The following is a 20,986-nucleotide window of genomic DNA, read 5'->3' as shown; positions in this document are numbered from 1 at the left end:
CCACCTTTATCCGACTTTTTCCGACAGCATCCAACAATGGCTTTGCTTGTGGTTTCTTTGTATGTTCATCTGCTTTTCTTTTTGTATCTTTACGTGTCTGTAAACAATCGTGTACTGACGAATCAGATATCTGCCGCACACGGTGCACTTCAACGTTGACGACCCGACCCTCGTCGACACTGTGGTCTCGTCCCCTATCCTCTCCCGCACATCTTCTTCCTATGAACATGCTCCGTCTTCTCAAAAGGTAAAGCCGTCGCCGTCGCCAATGCCAAACTTTATCCAAACACTGGCATCGCGTGTGACTTCTTCAAACAATACACCGCCTGCATCACCGCCGCTCAACGAAGACATCAAGGATTTTTTCTTCAAGCACGTACCGCCTGTCCAGCCGTCTTCTCTGAACTCAGCGATTCCTGTCCATCACGATGACGATACTCCCGCTGGTGCGAACGCTGCCATTGAATTCGAGAGAAACTTTCGCAACGTCTACGCGCTCTCTCTCGAAAAGCAGCGCCGCGCAGCCCAGATTAAAGACAAGGCAACTTTCGGACAGTCGCACTCTGACATTCATCCACGAGCACCGGCAGTTACTCATCCGAAAAGCCGGGCTAATTCGCCGCCTCCCGCGAAGAGACTTGTTGCGCCGCGTGCGCCATCGATTCCAAATACGCCGTCGTTGCGAATCGCGCCGCGTCGTCCTGCGCCGCTTATGCCTTCGTCACCGAAAGATCCCGCTACGGTGTTCTCATCCGCCCCATGGAGTATCGTAAAGTACCACAAGGGAAATGGTGGTCTGCGTAATGCAATCGCCCGTGCAGAGGCAGAAGGCACTATAACGGACAAGAAATGGATAGGAACGCTTGGTATGCCCACGGATGCTATTGATGAATCTATGCGCAAATCGTTTGAAAAAGTGCTTATGCAAGAGAACCAAGAGGCCCCTGTCTTTGTATCGGATGCGACTATGGAAGGACATTATACGCATTACTGCAAAGACATTCTCTGGCCTACGTTTCACTACCAGATCCCGGACAATGCTAAGTCAAAAGCCTACGAAGACCACTCGTGGGTACATTATCATGCTTTAAACAAGGCATTTGCAGACGTGGTGGTGCAGAATTACAAACCGGGAGACACGATTTGGGTACATGATTATCACCTCCTCCTTGTGCCTGGTCTTGTGCGCGACCGAATTCCCAACGCCAAGATTGGATTTTTTTTGCACATTGCATTTCCATCTTCTGAGGTTTATAGATGTCTTCCCACGCGAAAGCTTCTACTGAGAGGATTACTGGGTGCCGATGTGATTGGATTTCAGAGCAACGAGTACGCGCGACATTTTAGACAAACTTGCCAAGTTGTTCTTGGTTTACTGTCCAACCGAGACGGGTCTATAGACTTTGGTGGAAGACGCGTTAGTGTTGTGGACATGGCTATCGGAATCGATCCGCCATCACTCAAGGAGCAAGGCGAAGACCCCGAAGTCAAGCGCTGGCGCGCAATGCTGCGCGAGCGCTGGCCTGACAAGAAGATGATTGTCGGACGCGACAAGCTTGACCAATTCCGCGGTGTGCGCCACAAGCTCATTGGTTATGAGCGGTTTTTGCAAAAACATCCAGAATACAAGGAAGATGCTATTTTCATCCAAGTATGTCTGACTAATATTGCATCGCAAGATCTTGAATCTGAAGTCTCGGATATTGTCACCCGGATTAATGCGTCATCGCATGTGGCTTCTGAGCCATCGGTAGTATTTTTACATCAGGACATCTCGTTTGAGCAGTACCTTGCACTCCTGTACGAGGCTGATGTGTTTGTTGTCACATCTTTACGCGAGGGAATGAATTTGACTTGTCATGAGTACATCTATTGTCAGAGCGAAACGAGTAAAGGACCACTTATATTATCTGAATTTACGGGTTCGGCTGCAGTCTTTGGAAATAATTGCTTACTTGTGAATCCATGGGATAGCGTAGAAGTTGCGGAGGCATTCGAGAAAGCGTTGACGATGCCGCGAGAAGAGAGGGAAATGAGATATAAGGCGTTGTATGCAGAAGTTACTACAAACACATGTGCGCATTGGGTGCGATTATTTTTGAATAAGTTGAACAAGACATGGGAAGCGAGGCATGATGCGATTAGCCAGGAGTAAGTTAATTTTAATATGATTTGAATAGAAGTGAGTTATACCAACTAAAAAAGAACACCTACATGAACGCCAGCCTGCAAAAATGTAAGACAAATGCAAAGAAAACCCATCAACCATAATCGTTAAGTTACAAGATATATATCATCGATAGATTAACTTTCATGCACACTCTCTACGAGTGTATCAGGAACCTGCTGCTGTCTTGCCAGAGAAGGATATCCTAAGCTACCAGCACCTGTATTACTATTATTGAGCGTCAGAATACCTTGTGAACTCCGCACGCTACCAATAGTACTCTGTGTATCGAAAAAGATATCAGAGGCATCATCCGCACTAGCAGGTTCCCAACTTGAATGCACGCGCGTCTCAATTACATCTTTCCTCCAGCCGAGATTATTGATTTCAATGCCTGATTCCAGATCTGAAGGTGTGAGCGGGATTTCGTCGGTCCCTGATAGCGCTATTGAGCCCTGTCGCTGTTGCTGTTGCAAGTATGCTGAGATATCATGGAGTGGGATCGAGATATTGTAGCGGTCGAATACAGGGCGAATAGCCCATTTATACATAAGCACCAATGTTATCGCACAGGCAATAAAAAGAATGGCAGACTGCAATATTACATATTAGTTCATTCAAGTCCGATAAAATATATAGATGAAACATAGACAAAAGGCATACAAAGATGGCATTGACTACGGCTGCGACTGCCCCCATCTTTGCGCGATGACGAACCAGACTGCTATGTTCTCAGCAGATTAGTTGCATTTAAAAGCAAGACCCTTCCGCTTTTTTTTTGCTCCCTTCTTTTGACTTGTTCTTCTCAAAGTAAACAAAGAAGACGGTCGGCGAACGCCGTCTGCCGATGCCCTTGTGCGGATAACCTGACGTCAGCACTTCGTTAAGGCTTAGGGTTTATCAAGCAGGTAATTTATGATAAAAACAGACTATTCAAAATGTCTAAATTAGGTATGTATGCTATATCGTATTGTACAAGTTCCACTCTACATCTCTAGTTTCTCCACCACAGAAGCCTGCTCTTCAAGCGTTTTCTTCATCTCAACCACTTTAGATTCCCAGGCTGTGTAGATTTCTGCCTCGCCTCGGTCGACTGCCTCTCGAGCGACATCGCGTACATCGCGTTTGAAGGCAGTTACAAGCGCGTCCCATCGCGATTGCAAACGTTTAAATCCCCAAACAAAACCAAGCATTGCAAGGCCACCAGCTGCATAACCCGATATCTCAAGAAGATCTAGTTGCCATCCGGCGAACGAAAGGGCGGCAATAGGGAGCTGCGTGTCGAGGAATGTACGCACGACGAGGCGCTGTGCGCGCGCGTGAAGAGGCAGCAGTAGCTCTGTCGCGACGCGGTCGCGACTATTCGCAATGACTGTGCCGATTTTATCAGCTTGCTTTTGAGAAATCTCGGCAGAAGATAGAGTACTCAGCTGACCAAGTACATAGACAAGCGAGCGCTCGGTAGAAGGTAAAAACCGAGCAATCACCTCTTTCTCGCAGACGGTTTCGAGATCATCCATGACAAAATATAATTTCCACCACACGGCCTTTCGCTCAAACCGATCGAGACCCGGCTCAAGAACATCTCTTATCTCGGTGTGGGCAGCACGCGACCATTCTTTACGCGTAGAGATTATGTCGTCGGCATCGGCCGCGTCGCGAGATACATAAGCGCGAGCTGATCGTACATACGTTTTGCACGAAACAGCAATAGAGCTTAGTAATGCATTTATTATACCGTCGCGATCCGAGAGTCGAGATGTGAGAGATCGTATATCATTTTTGGCTGTAGAGACGATAAGTGTTGTGTTTCCAATGTTACTATCGCTCGACTGTGGGTCGGCAAGATCAAGAACACGCAAAGCAGGCACGATTCCTGAAGGAAGCGGTATGGTCAGAGAGGAGATGTCGTTGGATATAAATATGTGTAGATGACACGGTTCGTAAAGGTCGCTGGCGGTCATGGGTTGGTGCATACTCTCAAGAAGTACGAGGTTGTTGTCGAGAAGGAAAGGGACTGGCGCCGAGTATGCTTGCATGAAGTTTGTAATTGTCAATTGAAACAAACCGCCCCTATAAGAGTTAAAAACTGAATTGCTGATTGGTAAAACAAAGCTCAAACACACTCTACTTTGGAATCCTTTGCTAACGAACGTCTTTTGATGGTGTCGTACCAGACGAGTTCATTCGCGGCCTGCTTCTCGACAGGAACTGGCATATTTGCGACAATCAGCGCGTCCAGTAACTTTTTCGTCTCTCTTCTATCAGCTTCAAATGGAGCCACTTTGATATAATTAATACCATCTTTTTTAAATGACATAAAAAGATATACGCACAACCTATACGGATCTTGAAGTTTGGATCCATCGAGTTGAGAGCCAATTTTGTTCTCGCATGCAGACCTTCAATCGATGCTGGGAACAACTTCGGAACAGCAGCAAGAGCCGACCGCAGATGAGAAAGACGCTGCATTGTTATGAATCTTGTAATTTGCTCATTGATTTGATTTGGCTCGATCAATTTAAGGATATCGTGTATTATTGACACTGAATAACCGGATGGATATACAATATTCTCGGCGAATTAGACAGTAGTATGATTATGGTTTTATCTGCACAAACACTATATAGACACTACACATGCGAATTCCGTCTAACTATATCAAAAGATGAAAAGATAATAAATAGAGGTTACTGATAGTAATTGCATAGGCACTAGCTCCTTCAAACATTATATTCAAAAGACACAGGTGAGATGGTTGAATGATATATGGTTTGGACAATGGTTCACATATACGCTCGACAACAGACGACCCACCCCGGTTCTGAGGCTGACCGTACCCTCTTCCTCTCTATTCCCGTCTTCCTCGATACCTCTCCTTTTCTTCGCCACCACTTATTCAGCGGAAGGGTGCTCAGCAAACTGATTGCCTTTTTCTACTTAGCATGGCCGACGGCCGTTTATCGATTCAGTCACTGTGCGTGAGCGACAGCGAGACCAAGGACTCTAGCTTCACCGATGCGTCCTACACTCCGCTGTCGACCTACTCTTCAGCAACTCGCTCGTCCGCCGACGACGAAGATGAGTGCATGTCGTTCACTTCAGGACTTTCTATCGACGACCCCGACGTGCGACTTGCTGCTGAGGCCCTTGAGGATTTGCGATGTGGTAAGTAATTTTGTGTGTTTTATGTCACTGCACTGGGCTTGGCTGGGCTGTGAGCCGCGACGCACTTGATTTATCTTCCTACAATATACCTATCTTTTATTCTCCAGCTTTTATTTTTCAGCTATTCTGCGCTGGTTATATATCTTCGCTTTGTCCAGCAGCCATTCTAATTGTACCTCGCTGCCTTCGTTGTCCTGGGTACCACATCACGACTTTCACGTGCGGGTCTGGGGTTCGCATCGAAACTCAACAATGAACCACCTAAAAGAATACCAGTCTCTGAGAAGCCGCGGGATTTCCTTCTCGGACGCGTCCGCACGTGTCCGGCTTCGGCTCTGCTCAGCTAGATCCAAATTCCATGTGGCAGCCTCCTTCGCAGACTTGATTTACTAATCTACCTTCTCAGATCACTCTGACTCCTCTCGCGCTACTCCACCGCCAGTCGCTTCCACCGAGGCGCCGCAATCACAGCTCTTGTCCCGAATGACAAACTACACACTTGTGTCCTCCGCTGTACGCGCATACGAGACGGGAAAATCGTACTCCCGCGGTTTTCGGTACGGTGCCGAGATGGTAGAGTCTGTCGCGCGGCCTGTCGTGCGACGGTTCGAGCCTCTCGAGGGATTCGCGCTTCGGCAGCTCGATCGGCTCGAGCGACGGTCTTCTGCAGCTGAGGCTATCGACAAGCGGTCAAATACACTTCCTCCCATTCAAGATCTTCAAACCTCCCCGCAACAGCAAGCATCTCTGCTGCACAATGTAATTTCTAATGCATCCGGCCTCACTGTCGCCATGTCAGACGAGTCACTTAAGAGCCTGCGGTATTGCTTGACATGGTTAAAGTACGCTAATGGACACCTTGATCAAGCAATCACTACCCTCAACACCATTGTTGCTGAGCAACGTCAGCACGACGACGCTCTCACAAACGATCCACAATCCCACTTACAGAGCCAGACTGAGCAGCGTCACCGGCACTCGCTACTCTCATCAAGAGTATCAGAGACAAAAGCAGACATAGTGTCAACGATACGAAAAGTTGTTGGCGTCGTCTCCACATACGCGGGCTCAGCATTACCTGAACCTGCTCGCACACACGTGCGCACATACGTTCTCGAATTGCCTGCGCGCTGGGCACAAGCTAGTGCATCTATGCCGGCGTCTCGACGCACAAGCGAAAGTAGTTTAGGCGCCGATGATGGCGACCAGTCGCAGCATGCCACAGAGCAGGCTAGTCGCGTTATTGTACTCGCTAGTGAGGCTCTGCAAATGCTTGGTGGAGTTACTCATATTGTTGGCGATACGCTGGAGCGTGCCGAAGGATGGTGTAACCGACTAGGAAGACACAACGAGTCCAGCACTGAAGATGCAGGCGCGACGGCAACTGACTCTGGAATGGATGTCGACAAGTCAGAGGCAGAAAAAGATGGTGAGGACAGCGTGATGCAGGATTGAAACCGTCCTGTCTACGAATATTTCTTTTGATTTCATTGCAATTTGGATGTATACGATGCTTTGGGAACTAATCTTTTTCTTGTTATGATATGGAGTAAATACATTTGCGTTTAAATTTTTTTTGTTGTTACTTGCTCTGTTCAAGCCATTTCAAATACTCTGCATGCAACTTCTTTTGTGTCTCGTACTCCTTCGCCAATTTCTTCTTGCGACTCTTAGCGAGTTCGACACCTTCTTTATCATGAGTCGGTAGTCCAGTCTCATCAAACAAACTAAACTCCTCCATAGCTTTGAACATTTCCTTGGGATCAGTTTTCCCTTTTTCTATACGTTCCCTGGCTTTCTTTTCTTCTTCCTCTTTAGCCTTCTTTTTTCGATCAAGCTTTGCATTTTCCTTTGCCAACTTCTCGGCACGCTGACGAGCAAGCTCTTCTTTATCAACGAATTTTACTAAAGCAGGTAAGTCCCCATCGCGGTCATCTAGCGCGACGCCTAACTCCAGCAAATCTTCATTTCGAACCCGATCGCTGGCCTTTAAGAATTCGGAATATGGATCCTTAGCAATAGCCGATTTGCGAACTTGGTCGCGGTAGCGAGATAATACGCGCACAAACGGCATCGCGATTTCTTCCGCTGATGAGGATTCTGAATCCGTGGGGTCGGACCAGCCTAATCCATCTGGCCGTGCGTCAAAGCCGAAAACCGAGAGGACACGCGTACACCATCGGGCGACTTCGGCGAGTGTCGATGTGCTTACTTCTGCTTTTGCAGCAGAGACGTAAATGTTCGCACGCGCCACCAGATTTACCATGTTTTGGATTGCCGCCGGTGTGGCTAGGTTATCACATAATGCGGCATGAACTTCCTCTTGCGCCGTCGCTAGCTCTTTAAATAATGTTTTTTCAAGCGTACCAAATCTCTGCGGAATATGCGCACCAGCTGCTATTGAAGCAGAGTCCTCAGCAACGAGAGCACGCACGACAGCAAAGAAATTTGTGAATGTGGTTTCGACAGTTTTAACTTCGGAAATGAGGCCTTCTTTGAAATCCAAAGCGCTGTTCCATTGTGTAAGCGCGAATGCTAACCTGAGTTGCCGAGATGAATATTTCTCTAATGCTTCTCGAATTGTGATAAAGTTCTTCAACGATTTACTCATTTTCAAACCTTCGATATGTAGATGGCCAGTATGTAAAAAGTAATTCACCCACTGCGGACACTCATGATATGCCTCGGACTGCGCAAGCTCATTATCATGATGCGGGAACGCAAGGTCAATACCACCGCTATGAATATCCATCTGCGAACCGATAACCTCGCTAGCCATTACCGAGCACTCGATATGCCATCCCGGTCGACCTTGGCCCCACGGAGAAGCCCATTCAGGCTCACCGGGTTTACTAGCTTTCCACAGCGCAAAATCAAACGGCGATTTCTTACCATCTGCAGTAGTCTTGACTGACAAGCTTCCTTCTCCTTCATCGATAAGATCGGTTTTGCCACGACTCCACGGCTGGAGCTTGGCGTACACATGCTTACCCTCGCGCTCGAAAGATGCAGTGTCAAAATACACACTTCCTTGAGCTTCATAAGCGTATCCATTCTTGACCATCTGCTCCACAAACGATACAATCTCGGGCACGTATTCCGATACACGCGTGACAACAGTCGGCGGTAAAACATTTAAGGCTTGCATATCCTCATTGAAATGGTTTTCCCAGAAGGCAGGCAGTTTCCTGAACAGTTCGGGATCACGCACAGCAGATCCTTCTTCTTCGTCAAGAACTAGAATCAGCACGTCTTTTGCCAATTCCAGGGCATCCACAGCATCGCCAGTAGAAGCCGATGCCGCGTAAGCGTTCTTGAGCGCCGAAAAATGCATGCTGAATTTCGGATTTTCTTTGCTCTCATCGGCGACATCTACTGTCGCAGCCCAGGTTGCGAAATCAGTGGATGAAAGTGGGGCTTTGGGAAGATTCTTTTGCGAGTAGGCTGTTGTTGCTTTTGTGATCTTGTCGCGCACTTCAGGGGTCAGATACGAGTGCTCGGAAACGTATTTGTCAAATAGATAATTCTGACGAGCACGCACGATAATCTAATTACATGAGTTTGAGTACAACTTAAGCTTGCTTTAGTCTGTCACAGATATAAACTCACTTTATCGTCAATATCAGTCACATTTTGCACGAAGAAGACATCATATCCAAAGTAATCGCGCAGAATTCGACGCGAGATATCAGTCGAGACATAGTTTCGGGCGTGGCCCATATGTCCAGCATCATAAACTGTTGGACCACAGCAGTACCAAGTGACTCGACGACCATTGATTGGTATAAACGGCACCTGCGTTCTTGTTAATTACTATTCGTAACATTGATCCCAAAATCAATAGCCATACTTTCGTCTTTGTGAGGGTGTTCAACAGCTTCAAGCCCGTAGTAGACTCACCTTTCGGAGTAAACCATTCTGGCTGCTTGACTTTTGAGTCGGCCATGGAAATGCAAGACGTACTCAGCAACCGAGAGCTGCGAATAATCTTTGACGACAAACGGGGAACAATGAGAGAGTAAAGATTGTAAGCAGCAGACGTCATATATGGACCCAATAGTAATGGGTCTTTGCCGAGAATACGAAAAGTTTTGTGAGTGAATGCTCTTCTTCAGACTGGAGCAAAATAATTCGGATTCGGCCAAATCAGTCATTCTTCTTTTCACGTGATAAGTAAACCTTAATTATGCGGCTCATACTGCGGCTGCATCGGCTGCACTTTTTCTTAGTATTAGCAGCAGCAGTAAATGATAATTATAGAATCTCAACGTAAAGACCGAAGGAGGATAGGAGAATAAATGGCATGGATTTCGGTCATTCTGAAGGCCGTAGCGGGGGTTTTTGGAGTGTGGTATGCTACTGTTTGGTTAGTATGCGGAATTGGCTACTTTCAACTGTAACGTGTTTCTTGCTACTAACTACATGTTGCTTCTTCAAATACTGACAAGCTCACAGAAGAAGGAAGTTTTCGCATAACGAGAGACCGTTTCCGCCTCCACCCGCAGAATCTGTCGTCAAGTCATTTTCGGGGGTGTCAATCTTGCGTCCTCTGAAAGGTATCGATACCGAGTTCGAGGCATGTATAGCCTCTGCCTTCGAACAAACCTATTCAACTTTTGAGATTCTGCTTTGTGTAGACGAAGCTTCAGATCCGGCCATTCCGGTAGTCCGGAAGATTATGAGTCGATATCCACATATTCCATCCCGGTTATTTATCGGAGCAGAAAAATACGGCGTGAATCCAAAGGTAAATAATTTGATTCGCGCCTACGATGAAGCACAATACGATACGCTCTGGGTCCTTGATTCAAATGTGTGGATTACTCCGGGAGCGATGGCTCGTGCAGTTGCTGCATTTGAAGCGAATCCGCGTATACAGCTCGTGCACCATTTACCCATCTGTGTAGCTGTTCCTCCACAGAACTGGGGTGCTCGACTCGATGAACTCTTCATGTCTTCTGCGCACGCAAAGTTTTACACGGCAATCAACACCGTCGCAGTTGCTTCCTGCGTCATGGGAAAATCCAATCTTTTCCGTCGCTCCCAGCTGAATAAAGTCGACGCGTCAGGCATCAGAGGGTTTGCGAAATTTATAGCCGAAGACCAGATGATTGGCGATGGCCTGTGGAAGCGCGGTGGACGACACGCAATGAATGGTGACCGTGTGGTACAACCCGTGAGCAGTTCATCTCTTAAGGAGTACTTTTTCCGCAGAACTCGCTGGCTACGGGTGCGAAAATATATTGTTACGGCAGCTACGCTGGTCGAGCCTATGACTGAGTGCTTTCTGTGCGGTGTTATGGGCGCAATCGCGTTCCACGTATTCTTTGCCGCGTCCTTTGGCAAGTTCCTGGTCGTACATGTATTCACATGGGCGCTTTTGGATTGCTGGATATTCAACTGTATACACTCCTCGCCAAACATCGATTTAGCAGACGCTGACCAGGCTCAAGCAGCAACCACCATCGCTTCCTCATTATCATACTCCCAAACCCCCGCCTTTGCCCGTCCAAACGCTGCGACGGCTGCTCATCGCGGTTTGCCGAATTGGCTATTAACCTGGTTTCTTCGTGAAGCTCTCGCTTTACCTATCTGGATTACCGCCATGCTCGGTACTCGTATCGAGTGGCGGAATCGCTTGTTTTACATAAAACCTGATACTACAGCTGTCGAGATACAGTCGTCGGTCGATGCCAGGAGGAAAACTCTTGGATGGTGATGATTTTCTCTTCGCTGTAAATATATCGCATTTGTAACTTATATTACTGGACCAGCTATCATCTTTTTTCTTCAAGTTTTATAGAAAACAATAATATTTAATTAAGCAAAACTAAAAAGAACAGCACAAAAGAAATTTTATATGAATAAATATAGTCAAAAACGTATTAGGAAAAAAATACGACTGCTCCTTCCTTCAACACACAATGATTCCCTAAAGCATACATACATATAAAACACACACGCACGACCATAAATCATGTACGCACGCATACAAACATAAAAGCAAGCATGACCCAAATTCCGTAGATAAAGAATAACATGAAATAGCAAGTAGAAATTAATGCCAAGAAACGACAGGCACGTTTCCGCGCTCTTTCACTTTCGATTACTTTCTTCATCCTGTTTCTTTCAATAGCACCGCTTGAATCGTAAGTGATAACTGATGTATCACACATATACACAATAGCAATCGAAAAAAAAAAAAGGCAGGCAAGCTCCAGAGTTTCAAGCTAGAACAATTCCTAGTCTTCCGTTATAAAATCATCACAAAAAATACAAATATTGGTAAAAAATGACTGGTAAAAAGAATAAAAAGTACAAATTATAGATAAAAGTAAAAACTGTTGATCGAACCGTTTCAACAACGCAAATTTTTTTATAAAAAAAAAAGAACACCGTCTTTTGCCCAAACTTCACACCCGAACACGCAAAACAAGAAGCAAGCATAACAAAAAATAGAGCGCACACGCACACAATAACGACAACAACAAAAATAAAATAATAAAAATTCCCACAAATGATATTTCAAGACAAAAAACACCGATGAACGCTTTTTGCAACCAAATTTCTGTGTTTTGTCGTTCCTTTCTTTCTTTTAATTTAACCCCAAACAGATGCAGCCATACCTAAACCCTTATTACCCCAGACTTTTGAAGACCATGCCATGTTTCCCACAGACGATGAAGTAGGAGCATTGGAAGAAGAACTCGAGGCATTGTTGTTATTAATCGACGAGTTATTACCACTATTCGACATGCTTCCGCCATTGAACGAGCTCGAGAGCGAAGAAGTGTCGCCGCCGACGACAGATGACGGATTCGATGCCACGGATGGGGACCGTTCGGGAAGATGATGACCAAACGGATCCGTCTCATGGCCGAGAGAGAAAGGTGATCCAATCGGACGAGAGCCGATGGCGCCAGAGCCAATTCCGATCGGGCGAGAACCAATCGGACCGACATTAGAAGTGTTTGCGCGAATCAGCGGAGCACGAGGAGAATGCTCCGGCGATGACACAGACGTATTAGACTGCTGAGTAGTAGTGCTGTCAAACAGACTAAAGTTAGCCGAGCGCGACGACGGTGACGAGGTGCCATTCGAGTTTGAACGCGGTCGGCCAATAGGCGAGTTTGATTCCCGTCCCTGCTGCTGCTGTTGTTGTTGCTGCTGCTGCTGCTGCTGCTGCTTCAACTGGTGCTGTTGAGCCGCGTGCATCTGCTGCATCTGCTGCTGTTGTTGAAATGGGTCGAAAGCCAATCGCGGAGACATAACGCGACCTTCACCAGGAGTTCCAGTCGAGGCGCGTAGCAAGTTTTGCCCGTCAGCAGTCATCTCCCCGTAAAGAGCACGGTGCTGGCGGTTCATCATCTCGCGGCGTTCGTCTTCCGACAAAGCAGACGGCGACATAACTCGTTCCTTACCTAACGTTCCAAAAGGGTTAAGGTCGGCCATCATACTCGAAGGAGTAGGAGGCTGCTGCTGGAAGACTTTTCGCGTTGTGTCTGGAGACATACTGCGGTTGAACTGCTGCTCCTGATGGTAGTTGCGCAGCTCACGCTCGCGGGCGGCAGCCAGACGACGTTTCATTTGCAAGACCTGGTCTGGGTCGGAAGCGCTACCACGCGGCTGCGGAGGTACCTGCGAAACCGGAGAAGGCTGGAAACGCTGCGATGCATAAAAGCTGTTAAGAGCAGCCATGGACGACTGAGAACGGATAATATCAGGATCGGACGGCATCGACACGAATGGAGGGCGGGCAACGGGCTGCGCCATGCGGGGGTCGATCGGCGCGGGGCCATGGGGAAGACCAGGAGAGAGAAGAGGCATTCCGTCACGACGAGCCGGGAATAGTTTTCCAGACTTCATAAGATTATCCAAAGCACGATCGACCTCTGCGGATAATGTTATAATTAAGCTGAAAGTCGAAAATTAGAATGCAAAACATACCATCAATTTGAGACGTAAAAGCACCCGCTTCCTCGACAGGCAGTGGGGTAGATGACACTAAAGAATGAGTTAGACTCCCGAAAATAGAATAACACTACCGTCTTAAGCTCCAAATTAATTATTCTTGTAAAAAGACTAATACAGAATACAGCAAAATGTCCAGAAAAAATTTTCCCGGCAGTTGTTGCTGAGACTATAGATTGCAAAGCTTTTTGCATTTTTATCGTCTGCAGTTCTTCAGCAGCAAAAGATAAAACACCACTCTGTAACACACAAGAGGTATGTATTGGAAAAAATGGAAGACATAAGGCGGGCAGCGTGCAAGGGATAGAATGGAGGACAACTAACCAGAACGCGACTCCCAAGCCGCGACAGGAGGAGTCGGTACCGATTGCCAAGCACTGGAGTCGTAGTAAGACATGAGTACGAACAAGCAAGAGAGGAAAGGAAGAAATAAAGATAATAAATACTAGAGACAAGATGTTAGCATTGCCAGCTTTTCAATGAATGGAGTGCGTCGATGAGGTATTGAGGCCCGACGGAGTCGACCGGTCTAACAAAGGCCGACGATGGCAGAGTGTGTGGGAGTGCTTAAGGGTGGATAGCATGAGTTCACAGAACATCATCCAATACTGAGCTCAAAAAACCAAAGAATCCGAGAATGCTGAACGACAGGAGCAGCGCTGTCAGGAAAGGATGAACGATAGCGAAAACTCGCTGTACGGATGAGTGGCATAGAATAGGAAGACACTCCGACACAGCCACGCCGACCCAGGTTCAGTATTTTTCGCTGACAATACAAACTAGAACAAGCTCCCAACCAATAAACAAAATAAGAGCAAAACATGTACATACCAAGCGCGTGAAAGACGCGGTAAGAATGAAGGAGAGGATGAAAAAGAAGAGAAAAAGACCGACTCCTGAGTGGTGGCGGCTGGCTGCTTTCTGCTTTCTTTGTTCTGGGCGCATAAATACGGCATAACTGTCGTGTACGCATGAGCATGCGGCGGGACCAATCAACGCCCGGGAATTGGGTTAGAGCAGTACTGGGCAGAGTGCAGACTACCCAGGTCTAAGGCACTATGGTTCTCATAGTAATTCAACTGTTTATCAATACAATTCGATTTACAATACGCAATGTTGACCGCGACATTCCCAAAAAATCTTTAAATACAGCATTTGAAATACAACCATGAAAGGAAGGCCGAGCTGGCTTCGCGCCGCACGACCACGCCGCACGGACAACGTGTACCATTCTCTGTTCTTTATGATATCTTTGTTGTCGTTACCGCTGTTATTATCCAAATCGTGGTTTGTTCGTTGGCGATATATCGTCAAGTTATTTCACTTTTGAGCACTATCAAAAGTACTCAGCTCTCTAAATCGTCCTATTAATCTGTTCTGTGCTGGGGATTGCAGCGCGAACACTCTGCGGCACCAGCACCCGCTCTTTAATACCCAAAACTAATAAGCCGCCCTGCGCAGCAGCGGCGGCCGCGTGCAAAAAAGGTCGGTGTCTTGCCTCCTGCGCTTCTGCTGCCTTTGTCTTCTTACCTTAGCTTCTCCTTCTTCTTCTTCTGTTTCTTCGCTTTATTATCTTTTTCATCTTTATCTTATAAACATCATCTCCTTGTTATCTCTTTGTGCTAAATTTTTTTTTCAACTACTTCTGTCGAAGTCGCTCGCTACTTTGTCCAAGACTCCCTTTTCGCACGCGTCTGTCGTTAATATAAAGTCCTGTTTCTCTTCAGCCCTCCTCTTTGTCCAATCCTCTGCGCATCCCTGTGAAGAATGTCTGCGGTTTGGACATCCTCGGCAACCGTTAAATCTACTGGGCCTCGTCAGAGACAGCAGCAGCAACAGCAAAGCATCTCCCAACATTCTACCCAGATCCTCACTCCACCCTCTTCTCCACAGCTATCGTCCTTCGCTGCTTCAAAAAGAGCTGTCGGCAAGACCTCAAATCCTGTCCTCATTTTTGTTGTGCAAAATCAAATATGTATGCTTTTATTTTCGTTATTCGTTTGCGACTCGACATAATTTTACTGACTTTGATCTTCTGTAACACAGCACTGCCCCTCTACATCATCGGTGCCCTCCTCGCTACCCATCTCTTCCTACCGTTCCAGCACATCACCTCCAAATTTTTTTCACTGTCACACAGAGTTGGACACTCGGGTCTATATGTTAAAGGAAAAGATGATATCTTTTTTGTCTTCTTTTGGGTTCTCGCTTTTACCTTCATCCGTGCCTTTATGATGGATTACATCTTTGTCCCTTTCGCCATCCACTCTGGCATTTCTTCAAAAAAGGGCCTTACTCGCTTTGCTGAGCAAGCTTGGAGTTGGTCGTATTGTGTCGCCCTGTGTTCTCTCGGCACCTATCTCGCATACAATTCTTCCTACTGGTTCAACCTCGACGAGCTCTGGCTTCAATGGCCACATCGCGAGCTGCAACCTCTCTTCAAGTTCTACTATCTTGTTCAGCTCTCCTTTTGGCTGCAGCAGATCTTGGTTCTCAATATCGAAAAGCGCCGCAAGGACTTCACTCAGATGTTTACTCATCACATCGTCACATCCGTCTTGCTCATTGCTTCTTACAACTATTGCTTTACTCGCGCTGGCAACGTCATCCTTTGTCTTATGGACATTGTTGATATTGCCTTGTCATCGGCTAAAATGCTGAAGTATCTTGGTTTCCAGACCCTTTGCGATTATGCTTTTGGCGTCTTCATCCTCCTATGGATAGTCACCAAGCACATTCTCTTCGTCAAAGTCACTTTCTCAGCCATGTTTGACGCCCAAAACCTGATTGGTTACAAGTGCTTCTTTGATCCGCTGGACGATGTTATTAGTGTCGGTGACTCTCAACTTGTCGCGCGCGGACTCAACAAGTCTAGCACATCGTCTGGCGACGAGCAGTGCTTCACTGAGTTAGTTCAGTTCTCATTTGTCAGTCTTCTCTGGATCCTGCAAGTTATCGGGCTGGTCTGGCTCTATATGATTATAAAAGTTGCCTTTAAAGTTATTACCGGCTCTGGAGCTGATGACTCGCGAAGCGATGATGAAGATGAGTCTGAGGAGATTGAAGAAAATGATATTGATGATGACGATGATGAGGTTACCTTAGTCGACAGCCACGAAAACTTAGTATCAGTTAAGTCTTAGTTATCCGTCCTTTTTTATTCAGTCGTTTATTTGTTCTTATGACTTTTTATGTTTACTCTAAAGAAAGTCAATTCATTATTGTTTTATGGAATCGTTGGTTTTGTTAGCTGGATCGGTCCTGTTTTATATCCTTAAAATTGTTAGTTATTGTTGTATTTTTTTTATATGTTTTGCTCCTTTTTACCATTTTTCCCGTGTAATTCCTTTGGTCGTGATCTAGATTGTTTCTAGACACCTGCTCTCACATCCACTGGTTGTCTTCATATTTTCTTCATATTTTCTTCATATTTCTTCATATTTCTTCATATTTCTTCATATTTTCTTCCCTTTACTTTGCTTTCAATCTCTTACCACATCTTACGAAAACTTGCTGAATTTTTTTCTCTATTTCATGAGACTGGAGAAGTTTTTGTATATTTATTAGAAGCTTATTTTTTTAGTTTACGGACTTCCGCATTAAACTGTACTTACTATAAATATAGATCACTGACTTAAACCCTGGAAAGCTTGTTTTGCCTCTGCTATCTCGCGCACCAATTTCTACAGCATCAATCACGTGACAATTGCTCTCTGTATAAATTTAGACAGGGTTTTTAGGGTGGTTGTTCAATAAATGACTAAGCAGAAAGGCTGACTAAGTATAAGTATATTGGAGTAACCGCGATTGTGATCAATGTGAATTAACTCACGACCGAAACCGGACAGGACATCTACAACCCAATCCAATTCAACCCATCATTCGACTTTCAAACAACCATCAGCATAATCAAGCAGCCATTGGAAAAGTGCAACACATGGACTATCCAGTGTACAATGGCTCCGTAGCTACGGATGCCTTGGTTGCTCCTTCGGCTGTGTTATCGCCAACTTCACCCGGGGAGCTGGATGAGGAGGAAGTGCCTATCTTTGCTTTGGAGAGAGTACAGTTACAATTCCAGATCTCTTCGTTGGCCGCTATGGCCGTTTCGAATAATATTCTGTATCTGGCTGTTGCTAGTGGTCGAATTTTGCGCATTGATTTGAATAATCCGCAGGATATTGATGATGTGGAATTGCCGAAGCTCAAAGCTCCAGGCACAGGAAGCGTCAAGAGTATATTCCTCGACCCAACGGGATCGCATTTACTCGTCACGACCTCTACCGCTGAAAATTTTTACCTCAATGCGCGATCTCCGAGATCAAAGCACTTATCGCGGATGAAAGGCAATATCATTTCAGCAGTGGCTTGGAACCCCACCGAGCCAAGCTCGTCAACTAAAGAGATCCTCATTGGCACAGCCGATGGTAAAGTTATCGAGACATATATTGAGCCCTCTGAGGAGTTCTTCAAGCGTGAAGAGCGTTTCTCCCGGTTGGTGTGGAAAGTTCCCGGTGGATTACCTGTCGATGGACTCTATGTCGAGCTGCTACCTGGCAAGCCAGATATGCGCAGACTGCTAGCCAGCTCAGGTGGACGATTATGGCATTGGGTTTCTAGAATTGTTAGACACACTCCTGGAGATTATAGTCCCGCATTCACAAAATTTTTCGATGACTATGAGACAGCGGCTGTGCATGTCGATTACAATCCTGCGCCTAGATCGATAATCGCTATATCGCCAGACGACGAGAACTTTTCGGATGACAAGTCATTTGCTTGGCTAAATGATGCAGGCATTTATCATGGGAAGTTATACACAGCTCCGACTACCCCCGAATTAGGGGCAGTAATTTTCCAAGACTCTAAACTTTATCCGTGAGTATCGTCGCTCTGTTTTTTATAAGATACAATGTTCCTAATCGACTATATAGAGAGTCTAATTTACCCAGCAGCTCTTCTTCAATCACGAGCATCACTCTTTCCAAATATCACGCCCTCATTCTTCGCAACAACGAGATTATCGCCGTCAATCTTCTCGACAACACTATAATTTTTGACGAGCGCCTGCCATCTTCCGATAACTTTATCGGAATCACGTCCGACATCAAGAACTCGACATACTGGGCATATTCGGCTGATTCTATTTTTGAGATCGCAGTCACTGATGAAGACAGGGATATCTGGCGTATTTATCTTGAGCAGAATCGGTTTGACGAGGCATTGAGACTTGCTCGTACACCTAAAGAACAGGATGCGGTAGCTATTGCGAATGGTGAATTCTTGCTGCAAAATAACAGTTTTTTTGAGGCTGCGAATGTACTCGGAAAAAGCAGTAAGCCATTTGAAAGCGTCGCGATACGATTTATGGAGACGAAGAAAAGTGATGCGTTAAGACGATATCTTATTGTCAAGCTGTCAGCATATAAGCCTAATGTGAGTCTTCCTTCCATTGAAATGTACGGTAGACCGAAATTAACTAGTGTGTAGCACGTTATGCAACGGACAATGCTGGCTAGTTGGATTGTCGAATTATTTATGGAGAAGATGAACTCTCTCGAAGATTCGATGGCAACTAAAGAATCTGAGCGTACAACTGAGCCAGAAATTAAAACCAATGGTACTGCGAACGGTAATGGCGACTCCACTAATGAAACCGCGATGTTATTTGAAAAACCGAAGAAGAGACGCGCATCCGAGAATGTGGCTGATGCTGAATTAAAACGCGTGCGCGATGAATTCCATGAATTTGTCGTTAAGCACAAGAATGCCCTTGATAGAGATACTGTCTATGAGATAATCTCGTCCCATGGTCGGCAAGAGGAGCTTCTATTCTATGCGAATAGCGTTGATGATTACTCGTATGTGCTGTCGTATTGGGTTCGACTGGAAAAATGGAATGAGGCACTACATATACTTCGAAAACAGAGCGAGCCGGAGATTTACTACAAATATTCGACTGTATTACTCGTCAATTGTGCAAAAGAAACTGTCGACACGTGGATGCGGATGCCAGACCTTGCGCCACGTAAACTAATTCCGGCTATTTTATCGTACAGCTTGACAGTCGGTCCTGGTGAGCAGAACCTAGCTATTCGGTACTTGCTATATGCTATTAATAGCTTGAAGAGCAAAGATTCTGCTGTGCATAATACTCTTATCTCTCTATACGCGAGCGATAAGAGCAAAGACGAGACCGCACTGCTAGAGTATCTTCAGTTTCACGATCTTGAGCGGTGCTACGACACTGATTTTGCGCTTCGTTTATGTATAAAGCACCAACGTGTCCAATCGTGTATATTCATATATTCGTCAATGGGATTGTATGAAGAAGCGGTAGATTTAGCGATTAAGAATGATAACATTGAACTCGCTAGCGTTGTTGCTGACCGTCCGTCTGATGATGCTCCGCTGCGAAAAAAATTATGGTTGCGTGTTGCGCAGAAAGTCATAAATAAAGAGCACGGTATAAAATCTGCAATTGAATTCTTGAAGCGCTGCGAGCTGCTCAAGATTGAGGATTTGTTGCCGTTTTTCCCTGATTTTGTCGTGATCGATGATTTTAAAGAGGAGATTTGTGCAGCGTTGGAAGAATACTCCAAGAACATCGAGTTACTGCGCAAAGAAATGGACGAGTCTGCCCAGACTTCGGAGACTATTCGCGCTGATATTGCTGGTTTAGGTTCACGCTTTGCTATAGTTGAACCAGGTGAGCGATGCTTTATCTGCTCGTACCCTCTTCTGTCACGACAATTCTACGTTTTCCCTTGTCAGCATTCATTCCATGGCGACTGTCTTGTGAAGAAAATTTCCGAGATTTCAAATCCGAGAGTAAGACGCCGCATAGCAGAGCTACAACTTGATGCGCAAAAGACAAGCGCAGGTGGTGCATTAATAGATGAGTTGGACGCGATGGTGGCTGCGGAGTGTATCTTGTGTGGACCGTATATGATTAATAGTGTCGACGAGCCGTTTGTTTATGAGAAGGATGAAGCCGCAGCTGCGGAATGGGAATTATAGTAGTTTATTAGTCCCAGCCTTCTTTTTTATTTCATTCGAATTGCGCAGGATGTTTGGGTGTTTTATTTGTCACAACCTTGCTATTTGTCATAGATTTTCATTATTTTTTGGTAATATTTCTTGCTCATATCTCAGGTAGCATGGCATTAAAACTTCACTCTAATATTTCCATCCAATATAAGTAAAACACTACGTTTCGAAGGTCGTCCAACACGATTAACAAGAGCAGGCCGTCATCTTCACCCTTTCCTTTCAGATTGGCAATAGAAAGCGTATATCCGCGCTTAGACCAAATGTTAGGCTGTATAGTCGCAGTGTCAATATTAATGATCCAAACTAAGAGTTGGAATTCACCATCAGTGCCGCTTCCAAAGGGTTAATCCATAAAAGATTACGCGAGGGTGAGACAAACATCGTCGCCGTCTTCCCAGGTATTCGCATGGAAGGCGAAGAATGTCTCGGAGACAATATGATAGATTTTGAAAGGATCGTTTAAAACAGATCAGTCACACGGGATAGCGTGCCATACAGTCTTGCGATTCGGGTTCAGATTTCGCTGATGCAGCCAAGAGAATTTCGATTCCACAGCAACGACATACCCTTATAGGCATAATCTGCTTGTCACAGGCACAAAATAATATAGCTATTCAACAAAAATAA

At 45.7% G+C, this 20,986-nt stretch overlaps 9 protein-coding genes across 9 annotated transcripts; 5 read left to right on the top strand and 4 right to left on the bottom strand.

Annotated features, from left to right (window-relative positions):
* Window positions 1-40: 40 nt before the first annotated feature.
* Window positions 41-2,207, top strand: V2V93DRAFT_370194 (glycosyltransferase family 20-domain-containing protein). The gene has a single exon (XM_066910206.1). It carries the CDS (start codon window positions 269-271, stop codon window positions 2,153-2,155), a length of 1,887 nt encoding a protein of 628 aa, XP_066765868.1. The 5' UTR covers window positions 41-268; the 3' UTR covers window positions 2,156-2,207.
* V2V93DRAFT_370193 (uncharacterized protein) lies at window positions 2,123-3,003 on the bottom strand. The gene is made up of 2 exons (XM_066910205.1): window positions 2,831-3,003; window positions 2,123-2,760 (listed from the first exon to the last, which is right to left on the bottom strand). Exons 1-2 carry the CDS (start codon window positions 2,864-2,866, stop codon window positions 2,305-2,307), a joined length of 492 nt encoding a protein of 163 aa, XP_066765867.1. The 5' UTR covers window positions 2,867-3,003; the 3' UTR covers window positions 2,123-2,304.
* Window positions 3,004-3,107: 104 nt separating this feature from the next.
* On the bottom strand, window positions 3,108-4,693 carry V2V93DRAFT_370189 (uncharacterized protein). The gene is made up of 3 exons (XM_066910204.1): window positions 4,504-4,693; window positions 4,294-4,450; window positions 3,108-4,240 (listed from the first exon to the last, which is right to left on the bottom strand). Exons 1-3 carry the CDS (start codon window positions 4,637-4,639, stop codon window positions 3,154-3,156), a joined length of 1,380 nt encoding a protein of 459 aa, XP_066765866.1. The 5' UTR covers window positions 4,640-4,693; the 3' UTR covers window positions 3,108-3,153.
* A 40-nt stretch (window positions 4,694-4,733) lies between these two features.
* V2V93DRAFT_251168 (transcription factor Opi1) lies at window positions 4,734-6,854 on the top strand. The gene is made up of 2 exons (XM_066907115.1): window positions 4,734-5,335; window positions 5,742-6,854. Exons 1-2 carry the CDS (start codon window positions 5,113-5,115, stop codon window positions 6,788-6,790), a joined length of 1,272 nt encoding a protein of 423 aa, XP_066765865.1. The 5' UTR covers window positions 4,734-5,112; the 3' UTR covers window positions 6,791-6,854.
* V2V93DRAFT_370184 (tRNA synthetases class I (C) catalytic domain-containing protein) lies at window positions 6,853-9,439 on the bottom strand. Its single transcript, XM_066910203.1, has 3 exons — window positions 9,236-9,439; window positions 8,945-9,130; window positions 6,853-8,882 (listed from the first exon to the last, which is right to left on the bottom strand). Exons 2-3 carry the CDS (start codon window positions 9,053-9,055, stop codon window positions 6,918-6,920), a joined length of 2,076 nt encoding a protein of 691 aa, XP_066765864.1. The 5' UTR covers window positions 9,056-9,130; window positions 9,236-9,439; the 3' UTR covers window positions 6,853-6,917.
* Window positions 9,440-9,572: 133 nt separating this feature from the next.
* On the top strand, window positions 9,573-11,201 carry V2V93DRAFT_370182 (glycosyl transferase family 21-domain-containing protein). Its single transcript, XM_066910202.1, has 2 exons — window positions 9,573-9,731; window positions 9,791-11,201. Exons 1-2 carry the CDS (start codon window positions 9,634-9,636, stop codon window positions 11,052-11,054), a joined length of 1,362 nt encoding a protein of 453 aa, XP_066765863.1. The 5' UTR covers window positions 9,573-9,633; the 3' UTR covers window positions 11,055-11,201.
* Window positions 11,202-11,935: 734 nt separating this feature from the next.
* On the bottom strand, window positions 11,936-13,703 carry V2V93DRAFT_324594 (uncharacterized protein; the record flags this gene model as incomplete). The annotated part of the gene is made up of 3 exons (XM_066907476.1): window positions 11,936-13,227; window positions 13,283-13,339; window positions 13,631-13,703. 3 exons carry the CDS (start codon window positions 13,701-13,703, stop codon window positions 11,936-11,938), a joined length of 1,422 nt encoding a protein of 473 aa, XP_066765862.1.
* A 1,370-nt stretch (window positions 13,704-15,073) lies between these two features.
* On the top strand, window positions 15,074-16,449 carry V2V93DRAFT_359085 (TLC domain-containing protein; the record flags this gene model as incomplete). The annotated part of the gene is made up of 2 exons (XM_066908080.1): window positions 15,074-15,281; window positions 15,353-16,449. The coding sequence occupies 2 exons, from the start codon at window positions 15,074-15,076 to the stop codon at window positions 16,447-16,449; spliced, it is 1,305 nt and encodes a 434-aa protein (XP_066765861.1).
* A 529-nt stretch (window positions 16,450-16,978) lies between these two features.
* On the top strand, window positions 16,979-20,471 carry V2V93DRAFT_386521 (Pep3/Vps18/deep orange family-domain-containing protein). Its single transcript, XM_066912272.1, has 3 exons — window positions 16,979-18,184; window positions 18,241-18,742; window positions 18,797-20,471. Exons 1-3 carry the CDS (start codon window positions 17,244-17,246, stop codon window positions 20,324-20,326), a joined length of 2,973 nt encoding a protein of 990 aa, XP_066765860.1. The 5' UTR covers window positions 16,979-17,243; the 3' UTR covers window positions 20,327-20,471.
* Window positions 20,472-20,986: the final 515 nt, after the last annotated feature.

Source organism: Kockiozyma suomiensis (assembly GCF_038497685.1).
Source record: "Kockiozyma suomiensis strain NRRL Y-17356 unplaced genomic scaffold V2V93scaffold_7, whole genome shotgun sequence".
NCBI classification, from domain to species: Eukaryota; Fungi; Ascomycota; class Lipomycetes; order Lipomycetales; family Lipomycetaceae; genus Kockiozyma; species Kockiozyma suomiensis.
The sequence above is the reverse complement of the archived record's forward strand: the minus strand, read 5'-3'. Positions and strand labels throughout refer to the sequence as shown.